Source organism: Pempheris klunzingeri, chromosome 4 (assembly GCF_042242105.1).
Source record: "Pempheris klunzingeri isolate RE-2024b chromosome 4, fPemKlu1.hap1, whole genome shotgun sequence".
In the NCBI taxonomy this organism is placed as follows: Eukaryota; Metazoa; Chordata; class Actinopteri; order Acropomatiformes; family Pempheridae; genus Pempheris; species Pempheris klunzingeri.
This window is the reverse complement of record NC_092015.1, coordinates 13,254,365-13,272,198: the sequence shown is the minus strand read 5'-3', so window position 1 is coordinate 13,272,198 and position 17,834 is coordinate 13,254,365. Positions and strand designations below refer to the sequence as shown.

Here is a 17,834-nt window from a genome sequence, read left to right as displayed (position 1 = left end):
CCTATATAGGCTGACAGGAGAAGCTTGGCCGAGCCAGGATTTGCCTGGTCCCCCATATTGTCATACTAGTTCTCATGATGCCAGGGAATGTGAGCCGCAAGCTGGATACACACAACCTGGTGACACCAACATGTGTTATACACAGGTACTGTACGGGCATTTCTTCTGTTTGTAGCATATCTTGGAATGATTAAGTAGAGAATGATTTCCTCTTTCAAATGATGTCCTCAGTTTTCATCAATGAATATGGCCAAAGCAGAGGCTCTTCTACATGAGCCAGGTAAGGAACAAATCTATACAAAGGTGTGTTGCATGTCCAAGAACATTGGGATGTCATGTCACATGAGTCTGTCTTTCCTAGTCCATCTCCAGAGCACAGCTCCTTGTGTAAGTGACCACGACCTGTCCAAGCTGGTCGGCATATCTCCTCTATTCAGGACCCTGCAGGAGATCCAACAGTCTTTACAGGACCTTACCTCAGTCGACTCTAATCAGCGTCTCCACAATGGTACAGAAACATGATATCCTCAATCCCAAAGACCTCAGGAAAAAAAAAAAAACTAATAATGAATGTGACAACTATTCTAGTAAATATGAAGTCTTAAATGCAGCATTTTCCATCTGTTTCAGCAGCTACAGAACATCCTGTCCAGGACAGCAATGATGGGCAACTTATCCCAACTGCTTTGGACAACCTCTCACCTCAACACTCTGCCGTTTTCTTGTTTGGTTGCCAGGTGATGCAGTTGATTGCAAACTGCCCCCTGTTCCCCTCTGTAGTTCTGCTACTGGCCAAGTCAATCCCTGTTTCTTCATCCTCCTCTAATGAGGCTCTGCTGGCACATTGCTCAAGGGATTTTTATTTTGATGCAACCAATCAAATCCTTTATCTGTCAGAGGCAAAGCTTCAGCATGTGGGACATTTCATCGCTACTCTTCTGCAGTCCATGGCCCACATAGCATCAGGTAATCTGACCGATAATAATAGAGGAGAGTTCTGAGACCTAATCTTGTGTTATGGTTTTGCAACAGTTGTGTAGTGCAGGGTAATAGCTCAGTCAATCCCGTTTAAAGGCATAAAGTATGTAATTTTCTTTGGAAACAATATGATATTCTTTTTTTAATCCAGGATCTAAACCCCAGAGCTTCATGCAAGCTCTCCATGAGGCCATTTCGGCTTTAAGCCTTTGTCTGTTCAACTTTTCTTTCAAATGGAGCACAGCAGAGGTGTGTAAGTGCTACTGAAGTCTCACCCATTATTCTCATAGTGCGCAAGGGGCAAATAACCTTTTATGCTTTCTTTTTACAGTCAAAATTTGATGCTTCAGAGAGACTGAATAGTGCATTAGTTGAGGAGTTTTTCAACACCAGAGTTCCCAATGAAATGCAGTTCACTGAGCACCTATTAGCAAGCAGGTTGGTGAAAATGATAAAAACCTACAGCAGAATATAATACTCCCTCAACAAAATCATGCAAGTAAGTGACTTTTGTGCCTGTCTTCAAATTTAGACTTGAGAAATACAAATATTTCAAGTTAGAGCAGCTCATCATGACCCTCAAACTGAGTTCAGCTGAGGACACAGACACAGGTAAGACATTTCTATTATCTGTTATACAAGCTCAACCAAAACACCACATATGAAAATAAAAGTTCTTCACCAAACTTTAGCAGTTGTGCAGAAATGTTTATACTGAAACTGTTCATCTGCTATAGCAAAGTAATTACGTGAATATGGTAGTGATAACATACAAAACAAAAGTGATCCAAAATCAAAATGTATCATGTATCATCAAATGTATTAGAAGCTAGATACTTTCTAAATAAGTTAATAATAAAAAAAAAAAAGCATGATATTTATGGTAGTTACAGGCAATATGCCAAGACAGAAAAGCTGGTATAAGGAGCACAAACCCTTGACCCTTGATCAATGGAAAACCTATCAAGGCATTACTAGCAGTCTTGTACACTTTCTCTTTATGTGGGAATTGGTTTAATGCTTTGTAACCACAATTTTTCAGCCCTGGAGCTGTAGATCCATGATGGCGCTGGCAAGCTATTTCATGAAGCCCATGATGTTCCTATATTTCTCAACATTAATGCGCCATTATAAACTAATGAACACATTCAATTGTGATTTCAGATTGAAGATTGTGATTTCAGGTTGACATTTTTCCATTTGTCCCCAGTCACAAGATGTAAACATCATTAAACCATTATAGGGAGTCCTGGAGAGAAAAACAGTGAGGTCGATTTTCACCTTCTTTATCACCTAAAGAGCTTTTGTTCCAGAAGAATAGCCCAATATCCAAGTACACACAGTTCATGACTTTAATGACTGTATGCCAATGAGCACTGAAGCTGTTGTGAAGGCAATAGGTGATAATGCTTCTACTGGATACATAATAATCATATATTATTAGGTGTTTCAATTGTTGTGTCTTTTCCATCAATTCAGATTCCATTAGGCCATTTACTCAAAATCAATTAATTCAGAATTTAATTCTGAAGAATAAGAAGTCTTGTTTAATCTCTGCAGGTTTACCACCAAAAGGGACACCGATGCAGGTATCTATCTTGATTTAAAAGAGTACTCAGTGTCCTCCAAGCACCACACATTACTTCCCCTTTTCCTCTTTTACAGATGTCCTGTGTAGAGGAAGAAATTGACCGCATGAATGAGTCTTTCTTGCAGTTGAGCATGCAGCTACAGCAGAGAGCTCAAATCAGCACTTTGCTTAAGGAGAGAGAGAATAGTGGCAACCAAACTGCGGTAATTAGCTGGAGCATTACACATTTTACACATTACATAATGCATGCATGGTAATTTAATTGTGTTGCGAAGGTTTTAGGAATCCTCTCTTTATCTCTAGTCCTTTACAAAATGCTCAGACATTTAGCCTGACTTTCTCACTGCTCATTATCGTAGCATGCCATACATATAAATAACATATTATACTGAAACATTTAGTTGACTGGTGACAAAATAATTGAAATGTCTTTTCCTAATGCTGATGTTCATTTGCGCCTATTCAGCCTTGGCTTAAGAGAAAAATGTGTGATTCGGTATGCGTTAATATGATGTGCATTTGCATCATTGATTGAGACTGTGTATGAGTTCATAAATATCTTTTATCACACAGCATCTACAGTACAGTCTGTGATCTATGCTTTTACAGAGGGCAACACCAGCAAGCATGCCAAGCCTGAGTCGTAATGGAACAATCCTGCTGGAACTGAAGAGACGCTATGTATCACAGCGCCTCAATGAGCTCCAAATCACATTAGGCCAGATCAGACGGTGCCAGCAGCACGACAGCAAGTCAAAAGACGGGACAAGAGGCTGCACACAAACAGACAGCAGCACCACTCAGCAGGCGCAGACGGAGCATTATCCCGCCGTAGATGGCCGCAGTCCCACTGATGGCCAGCGGCAGGACAGTATTCCAGCTAGCCAGAGTCACAGCCAACAAAGTGTAGAGAGTAGAGGTCCTGGTAACTATAAAATGGAGAGTCATATTTCCGACCAGCAGAAGAGTGACACTGTCCAGAGCAACGACCCTGACACATTACTGAACTGTCAGGTGCTAGAGAGCCAAGATCGGCCGCATCTTAATGTTCCAGGAAGCCAGAAATTAAACACTCAGATCACAATAGAGAATACAACTGGACAAACAGATATCAATGACATGTGGGGGCCTAATGATCAGAAAATGAATCTGAATGTAGATAAATGCTGAGAAATGTGTTGTTTTTATGTAGTTCTCTCATTATTATTTCTCACTTTCCTGCCTTTTGGTGCCTTTTCACCTTCAGCCCAAAATAGCTCAGTTATCTTTACAGTGTAATATTGTTTCTTGTTTTACAAGGAATGATCCAAATGACCTCTGTCTTAATTTGCACCAGTTTATAAAACAATTCAGCTGTGTTCTTTTTAATTATCTGGGATCTCGGACAGGAATAATGTCTGGCAACAAGCAGATGCGTGACACAATCTGTCATCTTGTCCAAACAGTTTCTCAGTCAGGAGTTAATACTGGCCTGGTAGACAGGCTCTGTTCATTACCATATTCTAATTAAGACAATAAACTTCAGCTGAGTGAACACAAGGTGACACTTGTGCTTCTGTGTTGGTTCCCGCGAACAACAACCTCTCTCTTGTGTAGAGGTGATGACCCACATGTCTTCATGAATATTTAATTTCAAGAACAATTATTGCCTACCCTTTTCTCTAACTCGGACACATGCAGGTCCTCTAACCTTATTTCTCTACGCCCTTTTCATTGTAGTAAGCTTTCTCTATAGCCAACAGGTTAACCAAGTGAAACCTAAAGGAGCTGCCTTCCTCTGGTTCGATGGTTTATCTGACGCGCAGGGTTCTGGGTCTTTTAATAGAGAGTGAGTATTCCTACAGGGGGCTGTGAGCCAAATCAGAAGGTCAGATGGAACAAGTCTTCACTTAGTATCAGTGTTAGCTTAGAGCTCTGTGCCAAGTCCCCTGTGTTGAATCTGCCATTGCCCTGTGTGTGTGTGTGTGTGTGTGTGGTTGTTTGAGTTTGAGCATACGAGGGGTGTGGCACAGCAGCTCCCTGAGATTATATGACTTATCAATTAGATTAGCTGCTATGTGCCACTGATATGGCCTATGTGTCTGTCTCACTCTGGGGCAAGGCATCGTATAATTCCATGCTGTGCTGCTGTTGAGTGCTGTTGTGTGTGTGTGTGTGTGTGTGTGTGTGATTTGCAGTGGTACAACATTATGCTTGCTCTAGTTGTTTAGATCAACACAAGGGTTATTTTTAGGAAGACTGTCTTTGCAAGATGTTTGTGTGAGTATATGCATACATAGATGTTTAGATACATCTCCCAGCAACTCACTCTTTTAAGACTTAATGCTTTTTGGTTTTTATTGAATATATCTGAACAGTGGCAGACTTCTTGTGATTTGCTTAGCATACAATTCAAATATTTTACAACTGCAAAGCCCAAAGTAATTTCACATTGTATCAGAACAGAAGAGCGCAGGATGTACAGATACGGGTGGATCAAAAATGAATATAGATTATAGATGTTTAGAGGGATGAGAGTAAAGTCCTTTCTACACTCTCCAAATTCCAGCATTAAGAGGTTCTTCCATCAAGCTGCACATGAGATTTACATCTCAATTTCCAACATGTTTGATCCATGGCTGCCTGCTGTAATCATGTTATAATCTTGAAATCCTTCCAAATCCCTCGAAATCTGCTCTCTACTTTACATCCTTGAGGGGCCCTGCACACACACGTGTACATATATAAACTTGAAACATGCACCCCCTCTAATCCACTTATTCATACACTTCCTTAATTAAACTGCTGGTTATAGCTTTGGAGGTGTTGCTGTCTTCAAGATAAATTCTGTGCCGTATTCATCACATGCATGCGCCCCGTTGTGAGAGCCTTTAGGCCTGAACATAGAGCATTTATTTATTCTATTTTAGAAAATTCAAAGTCAAACATTGAATGCCTCTTAAAAGAGAGTGCTTGGTTTTAGGCTTCTTGTCACTAAGCAGGCCTCGTGTAGTCACCATGGCACTGCATTACTGTTGCTATGGTTTCCTTATCTGCAGGATGTGGTTCAACCAGACCTGCCATATTTGGTCTGTTCCTCAGTGTCAGCCTACTGCTGATGCCGACAGCAACACAAGAGAGCACTCAGCTGCCTCTTTGCTGTTCTTTTCACATGAAAGATCTGCACCAACAACTAGGCATTTACAAAAACCTGTTGATTCAGTCTTTCAATAGTTTTCAGTGTTTTACAGCTCTAAAGCTGTGTGACCACAAAGCATACACACTTTGACGTGCAAAGCCCTTGACCCCTATCCTCCTCGGGAGTAATCCCCACATTACTCCAGATACAATGGCTGCAAGATTAAATTCGATATGATGTCAAAGTGAGATTAACGGATGCTGTTTCACGGGTTCATTTAAAGCTGTGTTTTCACAGTGTTGGCAGATAACATCAAACATCACAGTAATCCTGATTTCTTGGTTGATGTCTCTGAAACATTTAGGATGAATAAAAAGAAAGAAAATATTTTTTTCTTGTCTATAGACCAGAGAAAGCAAAAAGTGGTTTCAGCTTGTTAGCCATTTTGTTGCACCCTCAACACATCTTTCAGTCCTTACAAGAGGGTGAAATCACTGCAAAAAAAAAAGTGTTATAATTACACTGTTCAGCAGTCACTCCAGTCCTCTCTGCTGCGCGTTGTGTTGGTGTGATGGACAGAGATATGGTTTGGACCTTTTTCTCCGGGAATCAGTGAATCATTGCAACTGGATGAGTTGAAAAATGTCTCCTTTACCCTTCTCATTTATCATTCTATACTCAACTTAAATAATTACAGGAAAGGATATGAAGGAAAAGAAGTAAAGAGAGGGAACTGTTGCTGGAGCGTAGTCGTATAGCATGGAAGAGTTTGTACCCACATATAGACAGAATATCGTAGAAAAGGTCAGGCCCTTTAAAGGCTAAACTCCAGCGGATAGAAGATCATTAGATTAGTGAGATGCATCCTGCACAGTATTCTATGAGCTTTATTGCTGCAGTGAGCCAAAGATATAGATCAGAGTGTGTGCTTAGCATCCACATGATTAGAATTAAAGATCCAGGATATGAATTCTTGCATGTGTGACGCTGCTTTCATGCTTTTATCTCTGCATACATATAGATATGCATGCATATTGCGAACACTATTGTGAACCTGCACTCTATTCTCGCAGCCAGACTCCTGTCAGGCCTTGTCGCTGCAATATTTTATACTACAAGACTTCAATTGAACCACTGGATCCTCTGATCCTGTTGTCTCTGCATTAAGACTCCTTAAGGAGCAAAGAATGATGCACGGTGCTGATGTGTGACCAACGTCCTGAATGAAACTCTGCAAGCAGCTGCTTCAGAAGATTACATGACGCAGGACAAAGACAGTTTTGTCTCATTGTTCTCATTGTTCCTCTTAAGCTTTAATAATCCAGTTTTGGATCGGTTTTCTATATGTGCATGTGATGTAATGAGAAGCAACTGCAAACAGACTGACACAACGGAGTTGCTCAGGCCCTCTCAAGTGACAATAATATGGTCATGCTTGTAGTGTAGGAGGGAGTGACTCACGCATGCGTATCAAAGCCTCTGCTCTGCCAGTGCTAAGTGACTGTTCGAAAAACAAAGGCAGCGAGCCGCGGCTGGGAGATGTCATCAGTCATCCTTAATGGATGGAGGAAATAGATTTGGAACAATCAATAGTGTTATTCTTTGACGGGTGGGAGGAGTAGCGCTGTTGTTTGTGTTTTTTGCTGTCCGTGTGTGAACAAGACTCCAGATCTCGCAAGCAGTAAGTGACTGAATCGGCTTTTGAGAATCCACAGGTTCCTCCTCTTCGCCTGTTTTCTTTTTTTTTTTTTTTTTTCCTCCCATCTGTGATTCTGGACGGATCTGGACTGAAGGACAGCAGTTGTGGCGAAGGACTGTTGTATCACTCGAGTCCCTTATTTCACCGAGTGGAGGGAATAATGAAGTTTGTTCTCTGTAGGTAGATGATGAATGGCCAGCCAGGGGAGTTAACAGAAGGCTTAAATTCATACATGAGAGTCTCACAGCATCGTCTCTACAACTTCTTTACGTCGCATGTAGGTTAAAATCCTGCCTTTTAGCAGACAGTTTGGATTTTCTGTCGCCAAGAGGGAAGTTACCTGAGGAGAGGCGCTGTCCGTGGTGCTGAAGTCATCTCAACAACTCCACTTATTTTACTTCTGGCCTCGACTTAAGGGTTTCTCCACAAAGAAAAAAAAAAAAAAAAAGCAGCAGTTAGAAGGATACTGTCCACCAACAGCTCCACACAGAGCTTAATATGGTAACTCACACCAGAGTTCACCTGCAAACTTTATTAGTTTTGATTGTTGCCGGTAAGTATAACTGTGCAAGATGTTCTACTGTCTTGTGTGCTTGTAAAATGCTGCATGTCTTTTCCCATCTGGTCTTCGGCTACACAGAGACATTGATGAGTAATCACAGGGCTTGTTATTGGTTTGTGAGCCTTCCAGCTGGCTGTGAACTCAAAACCCACTTTCATCGGCAGTCCCATTGACGTCTGCACAGTGCAACGCCTCTCGCAGTATTTACGTGAAATAAATCGATCCATTCAGCAGAGGACACTGGGGTTAAGCTCCCCCCCCCCCCTTTTTTTTTCTTCCCCTTCTCCAGTTTCCTCCCAGACTCTCCCCGTCTGTCTCCCAGTTTCTCTGCCCTCTTTTCATGCGTTTGTATGAGCTCTCAGTAAAAAAAAAAAAAAGATGAGATGGAATAGATGTTGTCACTGTCTGCCTGGGGGGGGGTTGGTTATATAAGAGCACTGGGCCCAACACACAGCAACAGTCACACAAAGACCTCCATGTGGCAAGATCACTGAGATTACTGCCTCACTTCACTTGACAAGAAATCTCGCCTTTGTGTTTATAATCCCTTCAATTATTTCCCTCCATGTTCGCACCCGCTTCCTGTGTTCCTCTAATCATTCTATCTCTTGTGATGCATTTATTTATCATGTAATCCCTTCTCCTCTTCCTGCTTGCCCACATACTGTAATGTCCTCCTCCTACACTAGCCACAACTCTGCCAGCCTATACTAATGGGCATAGGCCATCATTAGTGCTCACTGGCCTAGATGATCTTGGATTTGCTATCAGTATTGTGACTCAAGTCTTTCCAGTGCTCACGCAGCTGTATAATTGAATTTATGTCTTTTTAACGCTTACTGAGTTTTGCGCCGGGCGCAACGATTCAGTGTAAGTGCATAGCATAAGAGCAGATGAGTGAGCCGTGGGTTTATCACTACAGATAGAAACTGTGCCTGTCACAGCAGTGTGCATGGATGTGTTCTCAGAGTCAGTGACTGAAAATGTCACAGACGATGAAAGTTTGTTTTGTTTGTACATGATGAACTATAGCTTCCTCTGTAAGGACTCAGTAAGCATAGTGGGCCCACTCCGAGGAAACTTAAATGATAAATAATAATACTAAAACACACTAAAAGATTCCTGCCTTTAAAAACTAATAATCTATGCACAATATAGTTTACCCATAAATTCAATTGGCTTTTTAAAAATTCTAAGAAAGTGTTTTCCCTCATTGAGAAATCCATGTATGAAAACAGTGTTTTTATTGCAAAAGTTTCACTCCTGCTCTCCTGCTTCAATGAAAAGTCCATTGGCAGTGTTTGTGCACTGGAGGTCATCTCCATCTTGTTCTTCCATATCTTAAACTCAGATTCTGCAGATGAATGTGAAAGCAGTCCTCTAGTGTTAAACTGCACAAACATCATTCTGCACAGTGAAGACACTAAGCAACATTTTGAGTGGAGGGGGACTTTAAATTTTAACTTTTCGACTGAACGCTCATCAGGCTAGCTGCTGAGTTAAATGCGTGTTACATTTCCATGCTCATCCAGTCCACCTGAGCCAGCCAGTATGTGTCGATGTGCCGTCGGCGACAGAGGCTGTCCTGGGGAGCCCCATGAAGTTGACCTGCATAGCCTGTATGACGAGGGAGGAGATCAAAGCCAAGACACGTGTGGATTGGTACTACACGCCAAACCAGGAAAAAGACATCCCAACCTACAAAATTCATGTAAATCACTCATTTTTGTGATTATTATGATATGACACACTATTGTACACTGTGTAGACATATTTTATGCATGTCTGCTTCCCATTCCTCTCTCCTAGATATACAAGTATGAAGATGAAAATCCAGCAGAAGTGGACGGACCATTTAAGGGCCGTCTGGTCTGGAATGGGAGCCAGGACTTGCAAGATGTCTCAATTCAAATCATCAACGTCACCTATAATGACACCGGTGTCTATGAGTGCAATGTGTTCCGCAAGTTTGAGTTTGACTCCTTCACTCCCTCAGTCTTCCTCACCAAGGACATCAAGCTGAAGGTGAAAGAGAAAGGTGCGGCAAATAGTTTTCCACTGTTTTCCTCGTTGTGTCCACCCCGTTTTCTGCTCGGGTTTAGATGAATTCTTGGTTGCCATATTGGCACAGCTCAGTGTTAAGTCCAGCTGTGATTCTGTGTTGAGATAATCAGTTTTTATGTTATTCCAGAGATACACACAAGGCTGTTTGCTTTAAAGGGAAACTTTGACACATTTTTTGTGGACGTCCAATCAGTGTTGTTGGTAAATGCAGTCAATTGCAGAAATAAATCTCCCAGTGTGTGCTATATTGACTGATAAAACTGAATTGCTGTTGCAAAATCTGTTGTACTTCCTGGTCATGTGCACTGTCATTTGAGTCACTGGTGACCAGAAAGAACTACAGGCTCCATCAGCTTAGCTAATCAGCCTGTTCTGCTGCAATAAATTTCAGCATGGGCAGTTTTTGTTGAGTCTTGTCATTGTCATTTTTGAGCTGTCACTGTCCGATGCTAACCCGGAGACAGCGGAGCACAGAGGATTTGGGGGTTGGGAATTGGAAGCTCTCATGCAATACATTATGGTAAATGCAGGCACTGCCGACACGGTTCCACAAGCAGCGTAACTCAGCTTTCTCATTCAATGTACTGCACAGTTAGGTATTTATGAATTCAATGAACTGCATTTACTGATTCACTGATTGGAGATCCACATAAAAAGCGGCACATTTTCCTTTAAAGTGATTTCAGGCTGTGAAAATCCTCAGATTTAACACTCAAATCGGACTCTTGAGCTGTTTTGTGAAAGCTTTCTTCCCCAATCTATCTAGTTTATTGCACCATAAATTATTTTTTATTTTTCAACACTTCCAAAAGAAAATTATAACAGGGGTGATAGTGCTCTCACAAATCCACCCTGCATTAGTCTCTGTCCAACACCTCTTTACTACGTGCAGAGCTGATTATGTTTCTCAGAACTGCGATAGATATAATCAAAAGAGTTTGCTTTGCAGATGCAGAGCAGCATGAATCCTATTTTCACCACAATATTGCACATTTTAGCCTCGAGTGGCCCAGCTATTATGTTAAATATGATGATGATGACGGTGATGATGATGACAATGGTGCTGATGATAATAGAGCTGCACACAGTATATGCTGAAGAGGTTCAACTCCACTGTGTTAATTTACAGTCCCTCCTGTCTGTGCTGTGTTGACCTCTGTGTCCTGAGTGTTCTCTTTGTGCTGTACCATGCCCCTCCTTCGCTGTTGCATAAAGTGTTTATCAGACCGCTTTAAGTGGCTTTTACATTTTATTATATATTTCCAACTTGTTTTCACTGAGTGATGCATCAGTGTGAGGGCATGCTGCCATTAACAACACCACTTTCCTTCTCTCCCCTTTGTTGTGACTGTACTGAAGAGGAATAATTGTGTGTTTTGTTTTGTCTGCCTTTATTGTTCATCAAAGCTTTCTTCTGTTGTCAGTGAAGGGGTTAATTCAAACCAACTACTTTGCTATCTAATATATGGGGTAATGTATTCTGCTTCCCGAATGCTTGGCTTGTTGAATGTATCACTCTCCACCTTGATCGAATATACAATACATCATGTATATTTGGAACTACTTAATTCTCCCCATTTCTTTAACTTTGCATTGTTTATATCTGCTTGCACGTCGTATATAGTTCACTATCAGAGGCATATAAAGACAGGCTACTTGTATCCCGGTGTTTGGTTTGTACCTTGGAAAAGAAAATTGGATGTGATTATCCTCCGAAGTGCAACTTTCCAAAATATACCACAGTTTGATCTCGTATACATATTTAAAAGCCTCTCCTTCACACATCACACGACAGTGGTATCAAATTTCACAAAGCCAGTGTACTGTCAGTGTACTGTACATTATAGCTTTGGTATCATATTACGGTAATGATGCCCATCGTAGTAGAATGGATTAGCCCCCATATTTGTGCTTTCCCATCTAAGGGATTATATTACACTAATAGCCTCTATTTGCAGAGACTGCAGAATGAAATCAGTGAAAGCTGTCAACTGTCGGCTCAGCGGCTTTTTGGAATATGGTACACAACCGTTGGCACAGTGGTTCACAGTGGCTCTTAATGATAAATAAAAATGTAAGATATCAAAGGACAGACTCATATTTTTCAAGACTGTCTCAAAACAGTAAGGTCAGGTGCCCATGTGCAGCCTGAAACACTTTTTACTTGCTGTAATCCTTCCTCCTCTTCATGCTGACCCTTTCTGGTTCGTGTCCGATGTACGTCATACACAAAATATGAAACAATCACATCTCTAAACTCAAACTCTGTGTCATACCCTGAGAACCACTGTGACTTTGCATATCCATCTTATTTCATATCTAAATGTACCCTGTGGAGTTTTCGATTACTTGTGGCAACACGGAGCAATATTTTTGTGAGTGGGTCCCCATTTTGTTTGTATCGTGCACACGCATGAGGACGGACAGATGGCGTGATTCATAACCTGCAATTGGCTTCACACTACACAACATGTTTGTTAGACCTCAATGATACACACAGTGTGTCCTGGTAAGAAACACCGAATGTGAACAAAACTTTTGTGTGTTTACAAGAAAACTCCGCAGGGCACCTTGAATCCTCTTGGTTCTAATATAATTGTACTGCAAGTATGGCCAAAATGTTCTGTTCTGAGTAGAACGTATCTTTGAACAAGATGCACACCAGAAAACATGACTTTGCTTTGTTTAGAGTTCACCTGCATACTGAGTTGGATTTGTCATTCAGTGGAATGAAAGTCAGCTGTACACCATAGAAATATTTCCTTCTCTATCTTGACCGACAGACTGATTGTGGGTCAGCAGTGTTGCACATACACGAACAAGCTTAGCATGCTTTCTTAAACCTGTGAATAAATAAGTCTCCCCTGCTCTATTCAACACAAAAACATTCAAAGGTAGTGTACTGCTTACTGAATAATACATGTTTTTTGCTGTTGTTTGTGCTCCACAGCCAGTCGAGACACCACAGCGCTCTACTCTGAGATCATGATGTATGTGCTGCTGGTGTTCTTGACCTTCTGGCTGCTGGTAGAAATGGTCTACTGCTACAGGAAGATCTCCAAGTCTGATGAGCAGGTTCAGGACTCAGGGTGAGTCCCACAAAGAGACAAATGTACAGATTCACAATCGGACACAAACACAGATAGGTATGAGTCAGAGTACAGATAATAACACATGTGTGCTAACTCTCTCTTTTCTGTGAATCACAACACGGCAAGGCAAGTGCGTTTATTTTCTGAGACACCAAGACTGTGTGAGCCAAACAAGTGAAAGTGTTACCTGTATATGCCTGAGTTTCCGGCTATTTCGTGATAGTAATTCAAAACCTCAGAAACATGTCAGTCAGAGAGATTTAGAAGCCAATCAAGAAGCAGAGAGAGCAGGACAGAGAAGAAGGAAGGGGCAGACAGGCAATCAGACAGACAGACAGACAGACAGGGAGGTAATTGAGTCTAAACTGCATCAGATAGTAACCCTCCTGCAACAGTAATCTGTCTTTTCACTTAGACTGCCCGACAGACCTGAATAATTCGAAGCACTGCTGACTGCTCTTTTTTTGTAAACAACCTTTTTACATCCACAGTGGATTTGCAGCTCCATCAAAAACTGACTTTTAGCGTCACTTTGTCAGCACCCGTGTAGTCAGCTCCCACTGGACTGTCGTGGTGTCGACGAGGCCAGTCGATCGAGGGTGACAACTTTTGAACAGGCAATTTATGTCCTGGACAGAACAATCACAAATAATGGTCAGCACATATGCTGTTCCAGTTATTGTGCTTTTGATTCCTGCAGTGACGCATAAAGACCAAGTACTGCGCAGTGTATGACTAAAATTAGTAAAAAGTAAATATACATCAAAAATTAGAAAAATGAAAACATTTGGGGAAAAAAAAGTATAGTAAGTAAATACAATAGTAAGGTGTTTCTGTTCACTATATTTGTTTATTTATTTATCAATCAGGTAATTTCTTTTTTGAGCATTATCAGAAAATATGTGAAAGTTGTTGATTTTCAAAAGCATTTAAAAGCATTACTAAACCAAGTTACAAATATGAAATGTACAATATGAATACAAATCAATACAACTGTAGCACCGACTAAAACCATTAAATGCTGTAATTGATTGAATTGATTAAATGATTAATTGATCAACAGAAAATTAATGGTGATAATTGAATAATCATTTCAGCCATTTTTCAGCTAAAAATGCCAAACATTTGCAGGGTCCAGGTGCTCAAATGTTCAGATTTGCTCCTTTTCTTTGTCAAATATTAGAGTTAACTCAGGATTTTTAAGCTTTTGATTGTTGATCAGCCAAAATAAGCAATATGAGGATGCCACCTCTGGCTCTAATTTGTAGTTTTTTTAATTTTATTTCACAGACTAAACAATTAATCAAAAAATAATCACTAATTTAATCAATAATAATCATTAGTTGCAGCCCTGCGTACCACTTGAGGTAATCTACTGTTAGATGCAACATTTAGTGACATATTTAAGCCATCAGAGGTCTGTTGTCTAACCTTTTTTTGAATAGAAATTATAACCCACTTTGCCCTCAGCATTTAGGTAAAGTTTATTGATCTGTGGAGAGAACAGGAGTGCGCATTAAGTTAAGCATTGAGTGATCGCATGTGTATAGCTCTGTAAACTTCACCAGTTCCTGCAGCTGAAAGAGTTAATGGGTTGTGGCCACCTCACAGCCATTATTGACCTGCACGACAGCACATCCCACAGTGAGACGCTACACCCACTGATGGAGGCTGTTATGGTGTTGGCTTAATGGATATGTACCACGGCTGGAGCATTTTCAGGTTACATTTTGTGTTGCATTAGTGAATCAGACCCTATTAGTCATGACTGGGGGAAAAGATGGACCAGCAGCAAAAGAGATAATCTGTCAAAAGGATACAGAATGAGTCTATGTTTGAAATTTGCTGAGTCACGAAACTCTTTCCACTATTATGATTTTTGCTTCATCTTCACAGTTTTTATGCAGCTCTTTTGAACTAAGTGCATATTTAGTAAAGGTGTTGTGTTTTTTCATGAAATGAAATTTTGCTGTTAAATACTGTATGAGGGTGTCATGTCTTCCTGAAGTGCAGCCTGCACAGCATCTCTCCACTGCTCAAACTGATGGTTTTCATCTGGGGGTGTACATTATGCAACATATTAATGCACAAAATGGTCACAGTCCTAAAATGTAGACATCCAGTCATATTCCACTGTAGTGAGTGCTGTTCAAACCTGAACCACTACTAGTCTGCGGTATATGGTGGTAGAGAGGGTCCTACCACCAATTCTGAGACACTCCTCTGTTTTTCTACCAATCTGCCTGCAGGACAAACTACCTAGCCATTCCCTCTGAGCAGAAAGTCAATCCAGACGCTCCTGTTACCGAATAAAAGTGGTTTTCAGTGACACGGTATTTTACATAACTGTCTCAACTTGATCCAGATCAATGAAATCACCCCTTCTTTCAGTTCATTGTTTGTACCTTTGTTGCTCACAACTGTGTAGTTCTTTAGTGGAGCCCTGTTGCTTCAACACCCTTTTGTGTCTCCTCTTGCTCGTTCCCTTCAAAAGGACTTTCATTCCTGCCATTTTCTGGAAATCCTCCATTCATTCTCACCCTCCATTCAATGTACAGCTTCTTTTGCTATCAAGAAGTTGCCATGAGGAATGTTAGAGTATATTTAATGTAGGGTAATTAGTGTAATTAAATTTATTGTATTGTAAGAAAGACCTATCTGTGAAAACTGATATCATTCTAAAGCATTTCATTCAACAGTTCAGTCCTTGCACAACCATTTCAAATATATGCAATTCAAACATAGTCCCCTGGCATTGAACTGCATAGTGAAGACAGTAAATTATACCAATCTCAAATGTATGACATTTGCATGTATATGACTCATGTCTCCTGAGTTATAATAATCCTAAAGGACACAGTTGTTTATGTGGATTAGCTGATATTGAATTCATATATCGTTCGATATTGCTGATATGACGCTGGTTGTTTAGCATATAAATACTTCCATGTTGAATAAGAGAGAACATGATCTCTGCTCTTTTCAGGTACTAACCAATCATGATGGGACGTCATTGTCATGTGACAGAAGCAGGCATAGATTTCACCACCTTATCTATGTCACTATGAAGGTATCATCACTCCCAGACAGCCATGGGAATCCTGCCAACCGACCTCCCCTGTGTATCGACTGTATCTTGTGAAGAGCCAGTCAAAAATGTTCAAGAGCTCAATTTTTCTCCTCCTTTCCCTTTCATTTTTTACCTTTAGTGCCAGGTACCTGAAATCAAGTGCTTTCACCAGCACAGCAGGATAAAGAGAAAAACATCAGTGTTCTGCACTTATAAGATAAAAACCAGCCATGCTTCATTTGGACTTGCCACTTAATATTGAACAACATCTTAGTAGTTAGTAGTGCCTCTGTGATTTATAACCTATAAACAAGACACCGTCTTACTGCAGTACACGCTGTTATATACAACTTCTATACTGAGTCTGTTGTGCTTGTTTAGTTCATTCTGTTTTATTACACTTTTATAGACCACACTGAGATTTTGAGTCGCGGTTTATTTGTATCGGCCAATATCTTTTTAATGTCTTTTTATCTAAAAATGGATTGCATAGCTTTTATACTGTATGGATGTGCATTTCTCCCCGTTTTGCTGTACGCATCAGTTAGTGAAACCACAGTGTAATGGAAACATGCAAAAACAGCTAGTGTTGTATCACGTCACTCTGTTTCAGTTGATCTGAATTAATCTATACGTCTTTCCTACACTCTCCTTTGTAAAAATCTTTAATCCATGTTCAGCACTGATGTCCATGTACATTCAGTGGGTTAAGTCTTACTGGAAACAGTTACTCTAAAATCTACTCTTACGCTTTGACTGTTGCTGGTGTTCTACAGTAGCATTGCTATTGAGACTAAATGTGTGCCTATTTCTATAGTAAGACACTGTAGAAATGTATATATTATATGATTCAATCATACAGTACCACACTGTTCTTTGTCTATTACAGATATATCTCCTATATATCTCCTGTGTGAGTGAGCTGCTTTTACACCATTAAATACAATGCATTCCACGTACTGTCTTAAAGCTCCTGTACTTACTGAAAAGTTCTGACTTTGGTGTAGTTTTACACATGCCATCGAATTTGCACAGTGAGTCCACTTTTAGACTTTTACCAGGATATTTAGTGGAAAATCAGCACTGAGTCTCAGCAGCTTCTCTATTATGTCCTCCTTATCTGTAACTGTGGTGGTGTTGCAAGGAAAAATGTGGGCTCCAAATGAACCACAACGAGCATCTCTGTTGTCTCCAGCTCTCATTAACGCAGCTGAAAAGCAGCTAACAAAAAGGACTTTTAATTTGTTTTTGCTTGAAGCAAACTGTGTATTTTGATTGTCAGTCTTATGGAGCCGAGATGCAGTGGTGTATAGCACAGAGATTTATTCACTGGGAGCAGAGCTGGTTCAGATAAGCATGACCAGAAAGGTTGTGGAAGACAAAGAAAGATGACAAAAGGTGAAGGCACTGGAAGAGAAGAGGGGAAAAAAAGACTGGCAGTTAGAGAGAGATGTGATGTACATTGCTCTTTTAGCTGGCGTGACCCACAGCAGTGACAGATATAGCAGCAGCAGTTGTTATAGCAACCCAGGCATGCCTGTAGCAAAGCAGATTGCCTAGCGAAGATATTACCCTGCGATAGTTGAGACACATTCATTTAGTACTCAGCCATAAAAGATATAGAAGTTTATTACTTACTATGCACAAAATGTGAAGAGGC

The 17,834-nt window shown here is 40.6% G+C and overlaps 2 protein-coding genes across 2 annotated transcripts; both read left to right on the top strand.

Moving 5' to 3' along the window:
* Nucleotides 1-246: 246 nt before the first annotated feature.
* On the top strand, nucleotides 247-3,739 carry LOC139200156 (uncharacterized). The gene is made up of 9 exons (XM_070829391.1): nucleotides 247-280; nucleotides 362-508; nucleotides 781-966; nucleotides 1,130-1,227; nucleotides 1,310-1,416; nucleotides 1,511-1,590; nucleotides 2,539-2,567; nucleotides 2,644-2,772; nucleotides 3,179-3,739. Exons 1-9 carry the CDS (start codon nucleotides 247-249, stop codon nucleotides 3,737-3,739), a joined length of 1,371 nt encoding a protein of 456 aa, XP_070685492.1.
* A 5,161-nt stretch (nucleotides 3,740-8,900) lies between these two features.
* Nucleotides 8,901-16,276, top strand: scn3b (sodium channel, voltage-gated, type III, beta). The gene is made up of 6 exons (XM_070829390.1): nucleotides 8,901-8,949; nucleotides 9,481-9,659; nucleotides 9,758-9,986; nucleotides 12,963-13,101; nucleotides 15,354-15,437; nucleotides 16,091-16,276. The coding sequence occupies exons 1-5, from the start codon at nucleotides 8,901-8,903 to the stop codon at nucleotides 15,415-15,417; spliced, it is 660 nt and encodes a 219-aa protein (XP_070685491.1). The 3' UTR covers nucleotides 15,418-15,437; nucleotides 16,091-16,276.
* Nucleotides 16,277-17,834: the final 1,558 nt, after the last annotated feature.